The sequence below is a fragment of the Selaginella moellendorffii genome, unplaced genomic scaffold, assembly GCF_000143415.4.
Source record: "Selaginella moellendorffii unplaced genomic scaffold, v1.0 SELMOscaffold_22, whole genome shotgun sequence".
In the NCBI taxonomy this organism is placed as follows: Eukaryota; Viridiplantae; Streptophyta; class Lycopodiopsida; order Selaginellales; family Selaginellaceae; genus Selaginella; species Selaginella moellendorffii.
In genome coordinates, this window is record NW_003314283.1 from 414,655 (window position 1) to 432,114 (window position 17,460).

The following is a 17,460-nucleotide window of genomic DNA, read 5'->3' on the forward strand; positions in this document are numbered from 1 at the left end:
GATTAATAATGTTTTTTATTATATCTTAGAGTTAATTCTGAAACTTATTCAATTTCTATCTATAACGGTTCATTAAATGTTATTAATCAATGTGGGTATATAATACATATGGAAAACAGTATGATTAATGTAGTGCAAATGATAATACTCTTAAATATGATCACAGAGATAATGTTATAATTCATTTAAATAATTTATTAAAAATATATCATGCAACAATATGAAGTATATGAGTAACATTTATTACAATAGTAACTGATTACTGTGCAATTGAGTATATTATTAAAACTTTCATCAACCAAAAGCACTTAGAGAAAATCAAAATTCATAACCTTAAAGGATTTTAGAATATATATATATGACAACATGGATTAGTATTTTACCATATTATTATTTAAGAGCTTCACAATTTTAATTGTCTCCAAATAAAAAATCTCTCCATAATTGTATTTTATATTTATATGTCAGGCATAATTAAAATTGTCTAGAGGATGAGATAAATATAAAAATTGTGAATTTAATATTCAAATAAATGGAAATATAGTTTTATATATTAATAGTGATAAAAGTTTTTGGTTTCCAAATATTTTTTGTGGTACATTCGTTTATTTTTTATCTTTACAAAATGATTGTATCTTGGGTTTATATGAATTTAATCAAATAAACTTTTCTCAACATCCTTTCATTAAGGTAAGATTGTCACATATCCTTGTTAGCATTTAAATTTGAAATAAAACATATATTTTGTAAATAAATATAGTATAACAAAATACACTTATTTAAATTTATCCTTTTATAAGTGTACAAGGATTAACTAATTAAATTTTAAAATAAAGAGAATATTGATTTATTTTATTTTTATTATAAATAGAAAAAATTAACCTTCTGCCTAAATGACACAAAATATTCTCAAACATATTAATAATTATAACTTTCTATAAGTATTGTATTATCTTTATAATCTGCAAGTAGAAAATATTTAGACAGGAAATCACAACTATTATATTATGATATTTTATAAAAAAAAAAAAAAATTCTAGACAATACTACAAAATTGATAGATAGATAGCCGTTGCATCAGACACTAAGAGTAAAATTAATCTCAGTATTTCTATATTTTATATTATTTTAAAGCTACCAATAGTTATTACTAATCAACTTATAACCACGAAGTAGCTATAATATCTAGAATATGCCGTGCGTGCTTGCGTGCTTCTGTATGTCCCACTCAGTGTTTCTGATGCTTCCTGCCAATCAGTGCCGACTTTAAGTTTCTTTTTTCTTCTAATTCGGGAGTCAACTTGAAAAAGGATGCACAGACTTGTTGACAAGTGGGCTGATATAATGCTTAGTCCACCCAATGTGACATGTATTATGAAACTTTGGTTTGTCTATACATATTATAGACATCAATCAAACCAAAGCAAACAAGCACTGTCAATTATTCTATTGGAGTGACTTCTTGGCTATTGGATGTCAATGGTGTGGTGGCAGGATTCCTCGTCTTTGGAATGGGCTCTAAACTTGGCGGCGATTCCCAGCTGCTCCACCGTGTCCACAACATGTTTGAGCCTGGCCGTGGTTTCCAGGAGGAGGAACACAAAGGTGGCAAGCGAGAAGTTATTGGCACTTTCCATGTTGTAGTCGAATGTGCAAGTGAGAGGCCCACTGTGGGCAATGATCCTGTCTCTCTTGTCAAACTCGAATATAGGATCCTCCATGGGGGATGATGGTGTTAGGGGTCCACTCCAGGGAATAAAATTGTCAGTGTCGATGGCTATGGGCAGCCTGTGAGCCTTGCTTTTGATGATGGTGTCGCTCAATCTGATGTTCACGAATAGGGTTGAGTGGCGCTGGATGGATCTCTGGAGCTCGAATGCGGCCTGATTAACGTCGCTAAGCAGCTGGCTTGCGGGCTTGTTTTGCTGCATCCTCTTGAGATTGTTGCCTACTTCGGTGATTACTTTGTTGATCTCTTTGCTGACGGCGTAAATCTTCTTCTCGAAGCACCGCCTCAGCTCTATTGGTGCCTGATCATCAAAAGTTCAGACACTTTGTTAGTGGTTTTCTTTTCAAAAAGTGTGCTACACGTACTTTTGACTTTGATGTGAGGCAGCCATGCAATGCCATTGCTGTGTAGGAACAATGTCTAAGAGCTGTCCCAACTTTTATGTAGTGTCCCCACGGGTATTTTATGTTGAAGTCGCCGTGTGGAGGTTCCCAAGTTGCAAAGTTTGCCTGAAAGTATTCTATTTGTCAGCTTGGCTCATCAAAATCCTTTCGATAGCAAATCTTACAAGGGAGTCCTCGTGGCTCTTCGACGTGAAAAGAGAATTATACTTTTTGTATGTGGCATCGCTTACGTCAGTCACAAGCTTTTCTTCAGCTTTCGGATCAAAATACATCTCCACTGTTTCTGAGGAAACGTAATAGGATTAGATCTTATAACATGATTGAATAATTGTTAAGTTAGACTTGCCTTCTAGCGATTCAGCCAGTTTGGAGAAGTTTTTGGAGGTCAGTTCATGAAGCTCATCACCAGCCCAGATTGGATAAATAAATGTGGTTGTGAAAAGGGAGACAGAACAACCAACAGTTATCATGTACAATCGAGACGATGCAATCTCAACCGGATGCAGGCTGGAGTTTGTAGAGATCATGAGCAAGCTGAAAGTAAGAAGGAAAACAAGAAGTCCATAGTCATATCGGGCCTTCATTTTGGGGACAAACCGCAGAAACGTTGCCACCACTCCTATATACACAGCAAAACTTCCATGAGAAAAGTGCTGTTCATTTTAAAATCTTCTCCAAACTTACCAACAAAAAATATGGCAATGCAAGCAACTGCTTTGTAGCCTGCTGCGCCTCCAATTTCAGCTAATTGGCTGATACCAAGTACCAAAACTCCGGCAAAGAAAGTTCCAGTCACTCGATTGAGTCCTTTGCAGTAAGTTGCCCCTGGAAGAGAAAAACCATCAGTAATAACCCACTTCTCCAAAAGAAATTTTGTACCAGTTGTAAACTCAAAGATCACCACCACGGACATGATCGCCCAGATTCCATTGTGTCCCACAAAGTCCTCGGTGTGGATGAAAAGAGTGTATAGAGCGGTAATAATTAGCGCGAGCGCCACCTTGAATGCATGGATGATCTTCCTTCTATCGTTGGCGGCAATTGCACGGAGCTGCCCAAACGTAGAGCACACGGCACCGTATGCGTACGACACCACGTACGGAATCGCGCGCATCCAGCTGAGAATGACCCCAAACTTTTGGCTAGTGCTCCTAGCAAAGTGGTTCGTCACTGGGTCATTGTCCGTGCGTGCAAGCGTGACATCCTCGGGAAACACTCTTGAAGATCGTTCCGCTCGGGTGCTCATGCCTTGAAGTTCTTGTTGGTGACTTGGATTCGGAGGGAGTGGCGCTACAACGGCCGCGGGATGATCGTGGTCAAGTGATGGTATCATTTTGAGAGTTGCTAGAGAGTAAGTGCACGAAACATAAACCAGGTGGTGACGACTTTGGTGCCAGCCGGCCTTTGCATTGGCTCTGCATTCAAGAGCTGAAACAAGAGCTACTACTCATCATATTGCTCTAACTTCGCCCTACAAACTTGGAAATTCTGAAGAGAATTGTTTGCAACTGCTAAGGTTTATAAACAGCTCGGTCTAAACCCACAAGCTCATCAAACAAGTGTTCTCCAGATGAAATACAGCTGTGAATTCTTGCGCTGCCAGGGGAACTCCAGATGGATTTGGCACGCTGCCGAAAGTTTGAGTCGTCCGGTCTTTATATTCCAAGGATGTTGACACTGGCCCCATACTGCCGCTAGATTCGTTTGTGCACCTAAAATGCGAATTCAATGGTGGATCTATGGGATTGGACCAAGACATATGGATATACTTTCCTTGTAAAAGATTATTGTTTTCCTCATCATTAGTTAACCAGGTTATTAGATCAATAGTTTATTTAAGAGTTTTACTAGACAGCACCAGACTGTACATTATATTCCTAATGGATTTTAGTCCCATGAGCTCGGGAGATTACTGAGGCCACGAAAATGAGACATTGATTAAGGCCCATGCTTATCACTGGTCATAATCTTTCTTAGATAGCATTACACATTGTTTATGTTTCACTTATGGAGAACATTGAGTGTTTGTCTCCATCATGGGCAGCGATGGAATCTAGCGCATCTGGATTGCAAGGAGCAGAAATTTTTGACCACATACATGGTTGTTATTTGTGGTTGCCAACTTTATTTTCGATCTTGATTTATTTTTATCTATTATCTTTTTCTAGAGAGATGCTTCAGTGACCAGTACTTTACAGTACTCACCGGACGGTACTTCTGTCTCGCATGCAGGAACGAAAAATTATCCACGAATATGCTACAGTTTTAATGGCTGAAGCTAGCATTGCCTGCCACTTTGATTTCTTTTGCAAAATTTAAAGCAATGGCTGCGTTCCACTAGTGCATGCTTTAGGGCATGACGAAGTGGAAAGATGGTACCGCACGGGGTGAAAAGTGCTGCACTTCTCTTTTCACTGTCAAAGGTTTCAAAGATCTGTAATCTTGAAGTGGCAAGGAATTCTAACCAGACAAGTGGCTTACCTCTCAGGTAAGCTGAACTCAAAATACTCGAATTTATAGTTATAAAAGAATTACTTTGGTTTAAGTCAAATTCATTTTTAATTAAAATATGTAAAAGAAAATACCTTTTTAATTATTAATACCTCAATTGGTTGTTTGATCTTATCAGGACTTATCAAGTTTACTATTTCAATGGAACTGGTAGCGGCTAGCAGCGAAGTTCCACTCCAGCTAGGGATGGAGAACCTAGAGAATCAATGTGTGGGAATTTCCCGGTACGTGAGCTTGATAAAGCACTGTGCGCAATCCAAATCCCTAGCAGAAGGCAAGTGCATCCATCAACAAGTGAGAACATTGGATCTTGAGGGAAACTTGTCCATTGGCAGCAGTCTTTTGAAAATGTATCTTCAGTGTGGGAGTTTGGATGGTGCTCGAGTAGCATTTACCAGGATGGATCTAACTGAACCAGAGAGCTGGAATGCGGCAATCGCAGCTTTTGCCCAAGAGGGGCATTACTCAGAAGCTATGAAAGTCTTTGAGAGAATGAAGGAGCTGGGATCTGTGGCTCCAAACAGCATCACCATCGTTACTGTTCTCAATGTTCTCAAGCTTCTTCCTCTGGATTTTAAGTCGCTGGCCATTGCCCGGGAGATCCACACGACAATCCTTGCGAAAAAGAAGGAGATGGATGCTTGTGTGGCGACTTCGCTCATGAGCTTGTACGGGAGATTTGGCTGTTTGCCGGAGGCCGAGTCAATCTTCCAGAGTTTGGGTTTTAAAGATCGTGTCTCTTGGAGCGTGATGATCTCAGCATATGCTCATAATGGTCGCAAGGATTTGGCGCTGGGATTCTTCCGAGAGATGCAGTTTGAGGGGATGAAGCCAAACCAGATTGTTTTCGTGAATGTTCTCAATGCTTTGGGTTCTCCAGGGGATCTTCTAGATGGCGAGAGGATTCACTCGTTGGTGATTCAAGCGGGAATGCAAAACAAGGTGATCCTTGCCACAGCGCTGATCACCATGTATGGAAGATGTGGATCTCCAGCAGCATCAATCCGTGTGTTCAGAAGAACAAATCCCAAAGACTTGATCTTGTGGAACTCCATGATCGGGGCCTATGCTCACAACGGGGAGTTTGAGAAATCCATGAGAATCTTCCACCAGCTTCTCAAAGCTGCTCCAAACCGGGTCACCTTTCTCACACTCCTGGGAGGACTTGGCACGTCCAACGAAAACGCCCGCCATGCAAAGGTGGTGGAGCGCGAGATTACGTCCCGCGGGCTGGGTACGGACGCCGTGGTGGCAACCGCGCTGGTGAGCGCGTACGGCAAGTGTGGCCACGCCGGTGAGGCGCGCAGAATATTCGACGGCATCGAGCCCAGGAATGTGGTCTCCTGGAACTCCATGATCTCGGCCTACGCCCACAGCCATCGGCATGAGCTCGCGCTAGATCTCTACCATCGGATGCTCCACGAGGGCGTGAATCCAACGGTGGTCACGTTCGTGGCGGCGCTGGGCGCTTGCTCGGAGCTTGCCGACGTGGCGGAGGGCGGGAAGATTATCTCCTGCGTGACCGATTCCGGGTTCGAGCTCGACCACGTCCTCGGTACGGCTGTGGTGGACATGTACGGCAAGTGTGGAAACTTACGTCGAGCTCGCGAGATCTTCGATGGGATGAAGAAGAAAGACGTGGTTGTGTGGAGCGCTCTCGCGGCCGCTTACTCCCACCACGGGACCGATCGATCGCAGCTCCACACTGCTCTCAAAGTCTTCCACTGGATGCAGCAAGAGGGCGTTCGTCCTGGCAGCGTAGCGTTTCTCGGAGTTCTCTCGGCGTGTAGAAACGCCGGGCTTGTGGATCAAGGCTGCGCGTACTTCTCGTCGATCACTTCCGACCATGGACTGGAAGTTACCAGCGAGCAGCTTGGGTGTGTGGTGGATCTTCTGGGACGAGCTGGATGGCTGGCGGAGGCGGAGGCGTTGGCGGCGAGGATGGCTGGGGGAGGAGATAGCTGCGCTTGGATGATGCTGCTGGGAGCGTGCAGGGATGGCCGGGATGTGGAGAGAGCGAAACGGGCAGCCGAGAGAGTTTTGGAGCGGGATCCGAAGAATGCAATGGCTTACGTGATGTTGTCACAGGTGTATGCTGCCGAGGGGAGGATGGACGATGCCAGGAGCGTGAGAAGAATGATGGAGGAGAGGGGGATTCATATTAGCAGGAGCAAAACGGAGGAGTTTACCTCGCTACAGGCTTTCTTCCAGTAATGACTGCGAATTTGATAAGACCGCTTTTGTAGCCTTGTATCATGTAAGTCATTGCAAAGGCTCCTCGGATTGTTGTCCAGCCTGAAAGCTTTTGTTAGGCATGAAAGCTTGGAAACGAGAAGTTTACACAACCTGATCTTAGAAGGCCGAAAAGCGCTTTCGGGTTGAGTGCTGAAGCGATCACTGCCGGCCAGAATGGACTCACATACACGGACCAATCCTCGGCTCTAACATCCTGTGAAAAGCGTCAGTCTTTGGTGCTTACAAAGGAGCATTAAATTCACCTCCAGCTGCAGTTCTTTTGCAAGCTCCACATAGTCGAAAGCCGAGCACCACGCTGGTAAGTAGTACGCGCTGCAAATCTTGTCCAAGAGCTCCTGAGCGTGTTATAACGGGATGAAACAAAAAGAACATACAGAACGACACAAGAACCTGCTCTTCTTTTCGGAGGGACGACTCTTCGGGAGAAAGATCTCTGTGGCACCATGTAACAATTAGCAGACGACCACCAGGAGCAGCCACTCTCACCAATTCTTGCATGAACTAAGGAACGCTACTGTCAGCATCTGAGGAGCTTCCAGTACCAAATGGAGCTTACTTTCCGCTTGTCTGGCATATGCTCCCCGCTCTCCATCGACCACACGAGATCAAATTCGTTGTCTGGAAACGGCTGGTTCAAAGCATCCGCGACTTGAAACGACACCTGAAATCCAGAGAAGAAAACACTCAAGTCAGTTCACTATATTTCATACAAGCCAACGAAACCTTTTCCCCAAGTCCTGCTTCGGCTGTGATATTGTTTGCTCTTTGAGCTTGCACGGGACTAAGCGTGATCCCTCTGACCATTGCCGAATACTTCCTGGACAAATGTCGAGCACTGCCTCCAATCCCACAACCAACGTCCACAATTTTCTTCGGTTTCTCTTCGTCAGCTACCAAGAAATAGGAAAAAACAAAAGCAAAGACTCAAAAGAAAGAAAGAAAAGACTCGGGCGATCAAGATCCAGGAACAAACATAACATCCAGCAACGAACACAACAAGTTAAAATCACATAACCACAGGTAGTCCAAGAAAAAAAACAAAAACATAGAACACACACACACACACACACTCACAAATGCTCAAGCGTGAAAGCTCTTACCTGGAATGCCGGCCCACGCCAAGGCCTCCTCGATCATTCTCACCTGTGCCGCCCTGTGATCGCCTTTGAGCGGCTTCCCGGGATCGTAGAATCCGTGGTGCATATGCTCGCCCCACACATCCTCCCACACACTAGACGAGGAATCGTAGAACCTGGCAATGCCGCGATTGAGCTCCTCCGGCACTGGCGGCCCCTTGCTCGTGACCGCCGTCATTGCCGCTCCCGTGGAATCAGATCCAGCGGCCGAAATCTTGTGCTGCGACAGCGGCATCGATCGAAATCCCCACAGCCATGGCGTTGGCCGGCTAGAGCAGGAATGCGCGGTCGCGGCCCCAGGGCAAGAGGAAGCCATAGCTGTGACGTCCCCCCAAAATCACTTATAAAGAGAGGATAAAAGTTAACCCGTGAGCAAAGATCCATGGTCACGAGAAACCCGGAAGCCCTAGATGCGATAGAAGATTCTTCCAGTTTAAATTTTAGGGCTCGTTCAACTCTAGATGCGAGAGAAGATTCTTCCGGTTTGAATTTTAGGGCTTCTCGCAGTAGACGTTCCTGAGCAAGACGTAGGTCGCGGCGCCTTTGCGGTCCAGATCGAGCGCGCACTGCGCGGCCCGGGCGGCCGCATCGACGTTCTTGTGGTTGTTGCAAGCGCCCATGAAGCAGATCCAGTCCTTGGCGATGGGCTCAAAGGGCATTTGGAGGATGAGATCCTCGGCGGCCCACAAATGCCCCGCGCGGCCCAGCGTGTCGATCACGCACCCGAATTGCTGCTTGGAGGCGCTCAATCCGTGGTCGAAGATCATCGAGTAGAAGAAGGAGTGGGCGATCTTGACGTTGCCTTTGTGGATGCAGCTGAGGAGAACGCAGGTGAATGCGGCCTCGTCCGGAGAGAAGCCCTCGATTCTCATCTGCCCAAACAGCTCCCAAGCAAATCGCGGCAAACCACAATTGGAGTACATCGCGAGCATCACAACCCACGAAGCCACACTCTGCTCTGGGCTCGAATTGAAAAGAAATTTTGCTCGGAGAATCTGGCCGTTCTGAGCGAGCGCCGAGAGCATCGAGTTCCAGGACACAACGTCCCGTGACGGCATGGAGTAAAATATTCTCTTCGATTCTAAAAGATGCCCGTTTTGGGCATATGCTGCGAGCCTAGCGGTCCACGAGATCTGGTTCTTCTCGGGCATCTTTTCAAATATTCCTTCCGCATCTATAAGCTTGTCGCTAAGAGCGTACGCCGAAAGCATTGAGTTCCACGAGACGCGATCGTGAAAGGGCATTGTGTCGAATATAAACTTAGATTCTTCCAGATACCCGTTTTGGGCATATGATGCGAGCATCGCGTTCCAAGAGACAAGGTTGCGGCAGGGCATATCATCAAATATCTGTTTAGACTTGGAAAGATTATGGTTCTGAGAATATGCCGAGAGCATCGCGGTCCAAGATACCACGTCCCTCTCTGGCATCCGGTCAAAGAGAGCTTTAGATTCCTCCAGATGCCCTCGCTTGGCATGCGCTGTAAGCTTTGCATTCCATGACACGAGATTCCTACACGGCATTTTCACAAACAATGATTTGACCTCATTAAGATTCCCAGTTTGCGCAGTTGAAAAGAGAATTGTATTCCAGGAGATCAAATCCCTCTCAGGCATAGAATCAAACAGAATCTTCGTTTGATCCACTTGCCCCATTTGAGCGTGTGCTGCGATGATAGAATTCCACGAAGAAAGGCTTCGCTCGGGCATGGTGTCGAATATTCGCCTTGCTTCGTTTAGATCCCCGTCTTGGGAGAAAGCCGTTAACATCACATTGAGAGAAAGAACGTTGTGCCCGGGCATGGAATCAAACACGCGCCTGGCCTCGTCCAAATGCCGCGTTTGGGCAAATACGCAAAGCAAGGTGTTCCATGTTATAAAATTTGGCTGGGGCATCTTCACGAACGTGGAGAGGGCATCCTGGAGATTCCCCGCCTTGGCTATAGCGGCGATCAGGGTGTTCCAGGAGACCTCGTTTCTCTCCGCCATGGCTTCGAAGATCGAGCGCGCGGCGGCTAGGTTGCCATTGTAGGCGTAGGCGGCGAGCATGAGATTCCAGGGGAAGATGTCCTTGGTGGGGATGGAATCGAAGACGGCGCGCGCGGATTCTGGATCGCCGCAGTTGCCATACATCTCGACGAGCAGGTTGGAGAGGTAGAGGCTGCGCTCCGGCGATTGGCGCTGGTGCTGGGCGATGAGCGCGTGGATGCGCGGCGCGACCGCGCTGCTGCGGCAGGATTTCGCGATCAAGCAGCATTCTTTGAGGTCCATGGGATTTCCATCAAGAAGGTCGGTCAGGGTTTTGGGGGCGCGTCTATCTTGATCGCGATGCGATCGATCAATGGGGCAGGCATCTAGATCGAATGCCGTCTTTCTCGATCGATCGGGTGAAATTTCACTACCAGGTGATGGATGAGTCGCAAGAACAGGTGTAGAGATCTTGGGATTGAGACGAGTCACTGGGGAATAAGAGATTACTTCGCGAGATGGGGCTTTGCGAGAATTTCCATTTCCAGGAGAGATGATCCAGCCGAGAGAATCGTCCAGCATTTATGGAAGTTCTTCAATAGGGGACGTAACCACGAAAAGGACCGGGGAATATCCTTTTGGCGGATCAAAGCTACACATCACTAGGCATGTTTCACGACTCATCAGCACAGAGAGCGTGATCGAGATTTTAAAGACGCGACTGCCAAGAAGGGATTGAGCTGCCTAGTTGCCACTACTAGGTGTTCTTCCGGGGTTGGCGATCATGGCACTGGGGAACGGTGTTTTGGGTGTTCTCAAGGAAGAGAAGAATAAGTGGGAGAGGAGAGCTCCGCTCACGCCGACACACTGTGGAAGGCTGCTGCGAAGTGGAGCTGTGGAGAGAATCATCGTCCAGCCATGCAGCAAGCGGATTCACAGAGACTACGAGTATGAGGACGCTGGCTGCGAGGTCTCGGAGGACTTATCTCAATGTGGTCTTATTCTGGGGGTCAAGCAACCCAAGGTCTGTGTGTTGGATTCTTTCGTTTTTCATTGTTGCTTGCTTTTCTCTGTCTTGCAGCTTGGCACTCTGCTGGAAGACAGGGCTTATGGATTTTTTTCTCACACCCACAAAGCACAGCCTCAAAACATGCCTCTCCTGGACGAGGTAAGCGAGAAAACGAGCTTGTATATTCAATCTGGCTATCCATTTCTCGTGGTCAGGTGCTTGGAAAGCGTGTTTTACTCTACGACTATGAGCTTATTGTCGACGATCATGGTAAACGACTTGTTGCGTTTGGGGAGTACGCTGGAAGAGCCGGAATGATTGATTTTTTTCGGGGGCTTGGTGAAAGTAAGCCGTTTGATTTTGTGTTGTTTACAGAAGATTGATGATTGAAATTTGTAGGACTTTTGAGCCTCGGGTACTCAACGCCGTTTGTTTCGTTGGGGTCCTCGTATATGTACATGTCATTGAGTGCGGCTAAAGCTGCAGTGCTCATGGTCGGGGATGCCATTTCAAGCAGTGGTCTTCCACAGGAATTGTGTCCGCTGGTGTTTGTATTTACCGGTTCTGGAAATGGTAAGACTTTTCTTTGTGTACATGGTAACAGATTTTTCGTTCTTTTTGCCAGTTTCACGAGGTGCTCAGGAGATTTTGAATCTTCTTCCGCATGAGTATGTGCACCCTTCCCAACTTAAGGTTTGGTGAACAGTTATGTTAGGAAAAAAACCATTTACCGTTCATCTGTGTGTCTGTGTCATAAGGATCTGTCAAACCGACGGATAAGCAACCGAAAAGTTTATGCTTCTGTAGTTACTGCGGAGCATATGGTGATACCGAACAACCCCGGGAAACAGTTTAACAAAGTCAGTTTTCATGTGCGTATTCTGTTGCTAAAATTTCAGTTGCAGGCTGATTACTATGCACATCCCGAGGATTATCATTCAACATTCCACGAGACAATAGCCCCATTTGCGTCTGTGATTGGTAATATTTTCTAGAAAAACCTAGAAACCTCAATGCTGATACTTTTATTTTCATCATTTTGCAGTGAATTGTATGTACTGGGAGCATCGATATCCGCAGCTTCTGACCAACAATCAGTTGCAAGACATGTTTGATAAGCATGCTTCAGAATGTAGGCTATTGGGAGTCTGTGACATAACTTGCGACGTTGAAGGTTCAATCGAGTGCCTTAAATCAACGACGTGCATCGAGCAACCATATTTCAGGCACATTTTTTTTAAAAAATTTTTTTAATTGACGTGATTTACTTTCTCCTTGGATCGCAGATACAATCCTGTTACACGTTCGCATCACACGGACCTGGATGGTGAGGGATTACTATTCTTGGCTGTCGACATTCTTCCCACTGAATTTGCAAAAGAGGTACACAGGTCTTCACGTGTTTTTAGATTGTTATTATAATCATGCAACAGGCCACCGCGCATTTTGGGAATGTGTTGCAACCTTTTATCAGCACAATGGCACGGTGTAAGAATCCCATGGAGGCCGTATCGCCGCTGAGACGAGCATGCATTGCTCACAGTGGCCACCTTAGCCAATTGTTCGACTACATCCAGCGTATTCGAAATTCTGAAGCTCGGTAAGTTTTCTTACTTTTTTCTCAATGTCGCTGTTTCACTTTTAAGTGATCATGCAGGCTGATGAACGGCACAAGCACATTCACAACGAAGGTAAAAAGCATGACTTAAGAAAATCTAAACAGATGTTTTCTAAAACCAGGTGTCACTTAGTGGTCATCTGTTTGACAAGTTTCTGATAAACGAAGCTTTGGACGTGATTGAAGCAGCTGGAGGCAAATTCCAAATTGCGACGTGCCAGATTGGTCAAACGTGTGATGCCATTTCTTATGCAGAGATTGAAGTACGTATGCTTTTTCTCCTGTGAACATATAAGATTTTTGCATTCCAGGTTGCAGCAGAATCAGAAGAGAACTTAAGCCGCATTGTGGACGCTTTATCTACGATGGCAACGGGTTCTACAGGAGAGAATCATTGTTCTGAAAAAGCTTCAGTTGTTTCAGAATATACGAACATTCTTATTCTCGGAGCCGGGAGAATGTGTGAGCCTACATTGATGTACCTCACTGAAAATGCGTTCGAGGACTACGCTGATACGTCAAAGCCGCCCAAGCAAGTTTTTGTTCACGTTGGATCGTTGTATCTTGAAGACGCATCCAAGGTATGCTTGTCAAGAAGGGAATATATCTTTCCAACTTCTTATTTTCTAATGTATCAGGTGGTTGAGGGTGTCGAAAACGCTCTAGCAATACAGATTGACGTAATGGATGAGCAACAGCTAAAGAGTCAAGTACAAAAGGTTTTTCCCGGTTTTCATCTTTTTACCTTCCAAAGAAATAATCATATTGCTTTTCCTCCAGGTTGAAGTTGTGATCAGTTTACTGCCTCCAAGTTTCCACGAGAGAGTCGCGGTTGCCTGCATTGAAGTAAACTGTTCTTCTCTTTTCTTTTATCCATTTTCACTAATCTTTCTATTCTAGTTAAAAAAGCACCTGGTGACAGCAAGCTATGTAAGCAAAGATATGGCTCTTCTTGATTCAAGAGCTCAAGCGGCAGGAGTGACATTACTTTGCGAGATGGGGTTGGATCCAGGAATCGGTTCGTATGACGACTTGTGTCTTGTTTTCTAAATGCTTCTTTTGTTTGTCTAGACCACATGATGGCAATGAAAATGATAGATGCATCTCATGAAAGAGGAGACAAAGTTCGCGTGTTTGAATCGTACTGTGGGGGGCTTCCATCACCTGAAGCTGCCAATAATCCTTTAGCATACAAGTTCAGGTACTTCAATGTGTCATCTTTTTTGTCTGCCTCACAAGGAGATATGTCGTGTAGCTGGAACCCGACCGGAGCTATCAAGGCAGGAAGGAATGCTGCTACCTACAAGCACGAAAACAAAATCATCAGAGTCCCCGGTGAGTTCCCTTTCTCCCGGCGCTTTTCTTTTGACGAGTAGCTTTTCTTTCCAGGCGAACGTCTTTTCGGCGCTGCTGTTTCTTTTAGAATTCCGCAGTACCCAGCTTATGCTCTGGAAGTGCTACCGAACAGGGACTCCTTAATGTATGGTGACTTGTATGGCATCTCCCAGGAAGCTGCGACAATTTTCAGAGGGACTTTACGCTATGAAGGTGAACAGCGTTATTTCTATTTGAACATTTGTCACTTTCGGCCTTTGTAGGATTTGGTCAGATAATGGACACTTTGGGGAAGCTAGGATATTACAATTCTGACAATCATCCGCTCTTGGCTTCTTCAACGGAAACTACATATGCTGCAGTTCTCGAAGCATTGATTCTGCAACTGTCAACCAGTTACAATGGTTTATGTGCGGAGGAGCTTGCTCGTATCATCTCCTCGGACAACTTGGATGTGGCGAAGCGCGTGCTAAGCTGCATAAGGTTGCATATGCTACTCTATCTTAACAACGTAATAATGTAAGTACTAATGCTGATATTTACAGGTTTCTGGGGTTGGACTCCCAAGAAATAGTTCCAAGGTCATGCAAATCAGCTTTCGAGGTTCTCTGCTCGCGAATGGAAGAAAAACTTGTCTTCCGTGCTAATGAACAGGTATTTGTATACCAGTTGTTGTTTTGGTTGAACCTTTGTTTTTAATCTTATGCAGGATCTAGTTCTTTTGCATCATGAACTGGAGGTAGTGTACGAAGACTCGAGATCAGCTGAAAGACACTCGGCAACTTTAGTTGCTGTTGGAGAGAGTTGTAATCAGCTTAAAAACGAGTCACGTAGGCCGCATTCTGCAATGGCTCGAACAGTTGGTCTCACGGTAGCCATAGGTGCCGAGGTAAAGTTGAGGCTAGCAACGTCTCTCTCTAACAGGCTCGCTTTGCAGCTACTGTTTACTGGCAGACTTAAGTCCAGGGGAGTCATTCGTCCACTTCAACCAGAAGTCTATGTTCCAGGTATGTCTTACGATTTTGTCGAGACAAACTAGAGCCTAACACAAGGATGAAGGTTTGGAGATTCTAGGAAAGCTTGGTCTGGGAGTTGTAGAAAGCGTCGTTTGAAACGAGCAGGTGGCATTATTTTATATTTGAAAACTTCTCACGCTTTCCTGATACGTATCTGATCCAGGAATCGCTGGGTGTTGGCAAAAACAATAGAGTGAGGTATGTGTGCCTATCTTGCTCTCTCTGTCAGGATTTTGACTCCCACATACCTGCATAGATACAGTATCTTATCTCACCATAAATCCAAAGCGTTCTCACCTTCCGAGCATCAAAATCGTAGCTTGCGGAATTGTTCCCGGCGAGTATTTGAACGTAGAGCCATCCACCACTCTGAGTCCTTTAATTCCCAGAACTCTATAGTCCGAGTCCACAACCTGTTAACTAAGCAGCCACCGTGGTAGTGCCATATGGTCGTCAAGTGTTCTCTGCAGTAGTTGGCTATGGTGGTGTTTATGGTAGCGGCAAAAGCTGGATTTCTCCTGTTAGGTGCTCCAACAGTCCCTCCCGATGGTAGAGTCTGGTTATCATAGACAAAAGGCCTGAAAGAGTTTGCGAGTATTACCTCCTCGATCGTGTTCACCCCTGCAATGCAAGCTTGCAAGTCTCGAGGGTGTTGGAAGTAGTTGAAAGTTACTAACGGATTGTCTCGTACGTGTTTGGATTGCAGAACGAGCGTCCCGGAAGACAAAGGCCCTGCGACTTTCTCAATTATGTTCCCGGCTCGAGCTCCTGGCACTCCCGTCACGGCAACACCGCAGGCAGCTTCGATAAAATTCCCGAACGGTGCAGTGATCCCCACGACTTGCGCGAGTGCCGACTCCACTGGCGAAGGTGAGACTATGTTTACGAGGGCTGCTGGATTGTCACTGACTTGCTTTCCAACTCCAGGCAAGTTGTAAACTACCTTGATCCCCATTGCCGTCAGCTGGTTTGCTGGCCCAACTCCACTCAACAAAAGTAACTGTGGACTTCCTGGTGTACCTGCGCAGAGAATCACTTCGCCCTGGAGATTTTTCAGCAAGGTGGTCCGTGTTCTCCCGAGAGGATCGCTGTACTTGACTCCATAACTTCGATCTCCTGCCAAGAGAAAATCCCCAGATCATCTTGCCAGAGGTACGTGTTTGAAACTTCACCTCTGAAGAGAATGAGCTCGACTTGTGCATGCAGCAGGATGTCGAGGTTGCGCGGATTGGCATAAACGAGTAAATTTGAAGCCGGCCTCCGCGTTCCCTGGTCATCAAAGATCGTTCCTCCGGTCTGGGTCCCGACTTGGAAGTCGTAACTGGCACCGTTATCAGGAGTGACTCCGGCCTTGATGAGTGGCGAGCCTCCTCTCTCGAGCAAAAGGACTCTAAATTTTTGGGAGAGCGTTGCTGCTAGCGGACACCCTGCGGTGCCACCTCCGACGACAATATAATCATAGAGCTGTGGATGGAATTTTGAATCTGTAGCTTCGTGCATGGGTGGAAGATTCTGTGCTGAAAATCCAAAAAAGAAAGCAAAATAAAAGTTAGTGAAACAAAAAGTTCTTTTTCCTTACTTTTGCATGCACTAAGAAGACAAGGAGCTAGGATCAAAGCCAGGAACGCCATTTGTTTCTTTTGTCTTTGTTTTTTCAGTGTTAGCATTGTATTTTATCTATCTTCGGTGCAAGTTGGCTACAACGTTGGTAGAAATCAGATTATTTTATTGCTTTATTTGTCTTAACTTTTTCTTCATTTTTCCTCCTACTGGTTTAGTGTGTTCTGATCTCCATGGAAACACATATCATTTATTTTTATTTAGCAAAACTGTGACTCAAGAATTAACCCGAAACACATTGTAAGCAAAACAATAAAAAATGAGAAGAAAAACTTACAAATTTATAAATTAAATCCTCAGTCAAGAGTAAGATGAGAGAAATAGGATCCTAGGAAATTCACTTAGAACACTTTAAATAACACACTTATAATATTTTTGCTATAAACATCCAAGCCATCATCTCCTCTTATTTATTCCATCAGATTCTATAGTTTTCATAGCGAAGGTAGCATGCAGCTTTGCAGTAAGAAGATTTGCATGCTTCCGTATCTACATATCTTAGCCAATTGGTAAATGGCCTAAACCTGAGTCTAACTTGTCAAGCCTGAAAGTATTTCTAGATTAAATATAAAATTAAATAATAATAATAATAATAATAATAAATAAAGTAAATTAAAAATTTTAAAGTAAAAGAAAAAATAATATTAAAAAAGAATAAATTGTTCTATGCTAAAATAATTAAAAAATTGAATTTATAAAGTTATCTGAATAGTGTTTGAAATCATTTTTATTGACTCCACACCAAATCAAACTAGAAATCATCATACCACTCAAAACCAGCTCAAATTACCACTCCTCAATATATTTATGAATTATGATCAATCTTGTGTCAATATCTATAATGAAATTACCCACACTA

At 44.8% G+C, this 17,460-nt stretch overlaps 6 protein-coding genes across 6 annotated transcripts; 2 read left to right on the forward strand and 4 right to left on the reverse strand.

Moving 5' to 3' along the window:
* Positions 1-1,466: 1,466 nt before the first annotated feature.
* Positions 1,467-3,820, reverse strand: LOC9642439 (aluminum-activated malate transporter 14). The gene is made up of 7 exons (XM_024678423.1): positions 3,678-3,820; positions 3,013-3,548; positions 2,818-2,958; positions 2,480-2,752; positions 2,298-2,416; positions 2,095-2,238; positions 1,467-2,030 (listed from the first exon to the last, which is right to left on the reverse strand). The coding sequence occupies exons 1-7, from the start codon at positions 3,818-3,820 to the stop codon at positions 1,467-1,469; spliced, it is 1,920 nt and encodes a 639-aa protein (XP_024534191.1).
* A 669-nt stretch (positions 3,821-4,489) lies between these two features.
* Positions 4,490-6,809, forward strand: LOC9642573 (pentatricopeptide repeat-containing protein At5g27110). The gene is made up of 3 exons (XM_024678424.1): positions 4,490-4,556; positions 4,763-6,681; positions 6,768-6,809. Exons 1-3 carry the CDS (start codon positions 4,490-4,492, stop codon positions 6,807-6,809), a joined length of 2,028 nt encoding a protein of 675 aa, XP_024534192.1.
* LOC9642139 (probable tocopherol O-methyltransferase, chloroplastic) lies at positions 6,775-8,494 on the reverse strand. Its single transcript, XM_002973616.2, has 7 exons — positions 8,001-8,494; positions 7,624-7,790; positions 7,457-7,561; positions 7,291-7,401; positions 7,143-7,235; positions 6,991-7,093; positions 6,775-6,939 (listed from the first exon to the last, which is right to left on the reverse strand). The coding sequence occupies exons 1-7, from the start codon at positions 8,350-8,352 to the stop codon at positions 6,830-6,832; spliced, it is 1,041 nt and encodes a 346-aa protein (XP_002973662.1). The 5' UTR covers positions 8,353-8,494; the 3' UTR covers positions 6,775-6,829.
* A 33-nt stretch (positions 8,495-8,527) lies between these two features.
* LOC112347488 (pentatricopeptide repeat-containing protein At4g02750-like) lies at positions 8,528-10,585 on the reverse strand. The gene has a single exon (XM_024678425.1). It carries the CDS (start codon positions 10,583-10,585, stop codon positions 8,528-8,530), a length of 2,058 nt encoding a protein of 685 aa, XP_024534193.1.
* A 62-nt stretch (positions 10,586-10,647) lies between these two features.
* On the forward strand, positions 10,648-16,555 carry LOC9642574 (alpha-aminoadipic semialdehyde synthase). Its single transcript, XM_024678480.1, has 28 exons — positions 10,648-11,027; positions 11,085-11,171; positions 11,228-11,357; positions 11,412-11,585; positions 11,638-11,705; positions 11,771-11,872; positions 11,918-11,993; positions 12,058-12,238; positions 12,299-12,395; positions 12,446-12,612; positions 12,670-12,703; positions 12,753-12,893; positions 12,942-13,211; positions 13,269-13,349; positions 13,411-13,476; positions 13,531-13,648; positions 13,702-13,831; positions 13,886-13,965; positions 14,020-14,178; positions 14,229-14,448; positions 14,511-14,619; positions 14,675-14,854; positions 14,903-14,972; positions 15,025-15,086; positions 15,145-15,179; positions 15,688-15,851; positions 15,909-16,133; positions 16,191-16,555. Exons 1-24 carry the CDS (start codon positions 10,788-10,790, stop codon positions 15,075-15,077), a joined length of 3,033 nt encoding a protein of 1,010 aa, XP_024534248.1. The 5' UTR covers positions 10,648-10,787; the 3' UTR covers positions 15,078-15,086; positions 15,145-15,179; positions 15,688-15,851; positions 15,909-16,133; positions 16,191-16,555.
* LOC9642140 (protein HOTHEAD) lies at positions 15,289-16,481 on the reverse strand. The gene is made up of 2 exons (XM_024678426.1): positions 16,154-16,481; positions 15,289-16,001 (listed from the first exon to the last, which is right to left on the reverse strand). The coding sequence occupies exons 1-2, from the start codon at positions 16,479-16,481 to the stop codon at positions 15,289-15,291; spliced, it is 1,041 nt and encodes a 346-aa protein (XP_024534194.1).
* Positions 16,556-17,460: the final 905 nt, after the last annotated feature.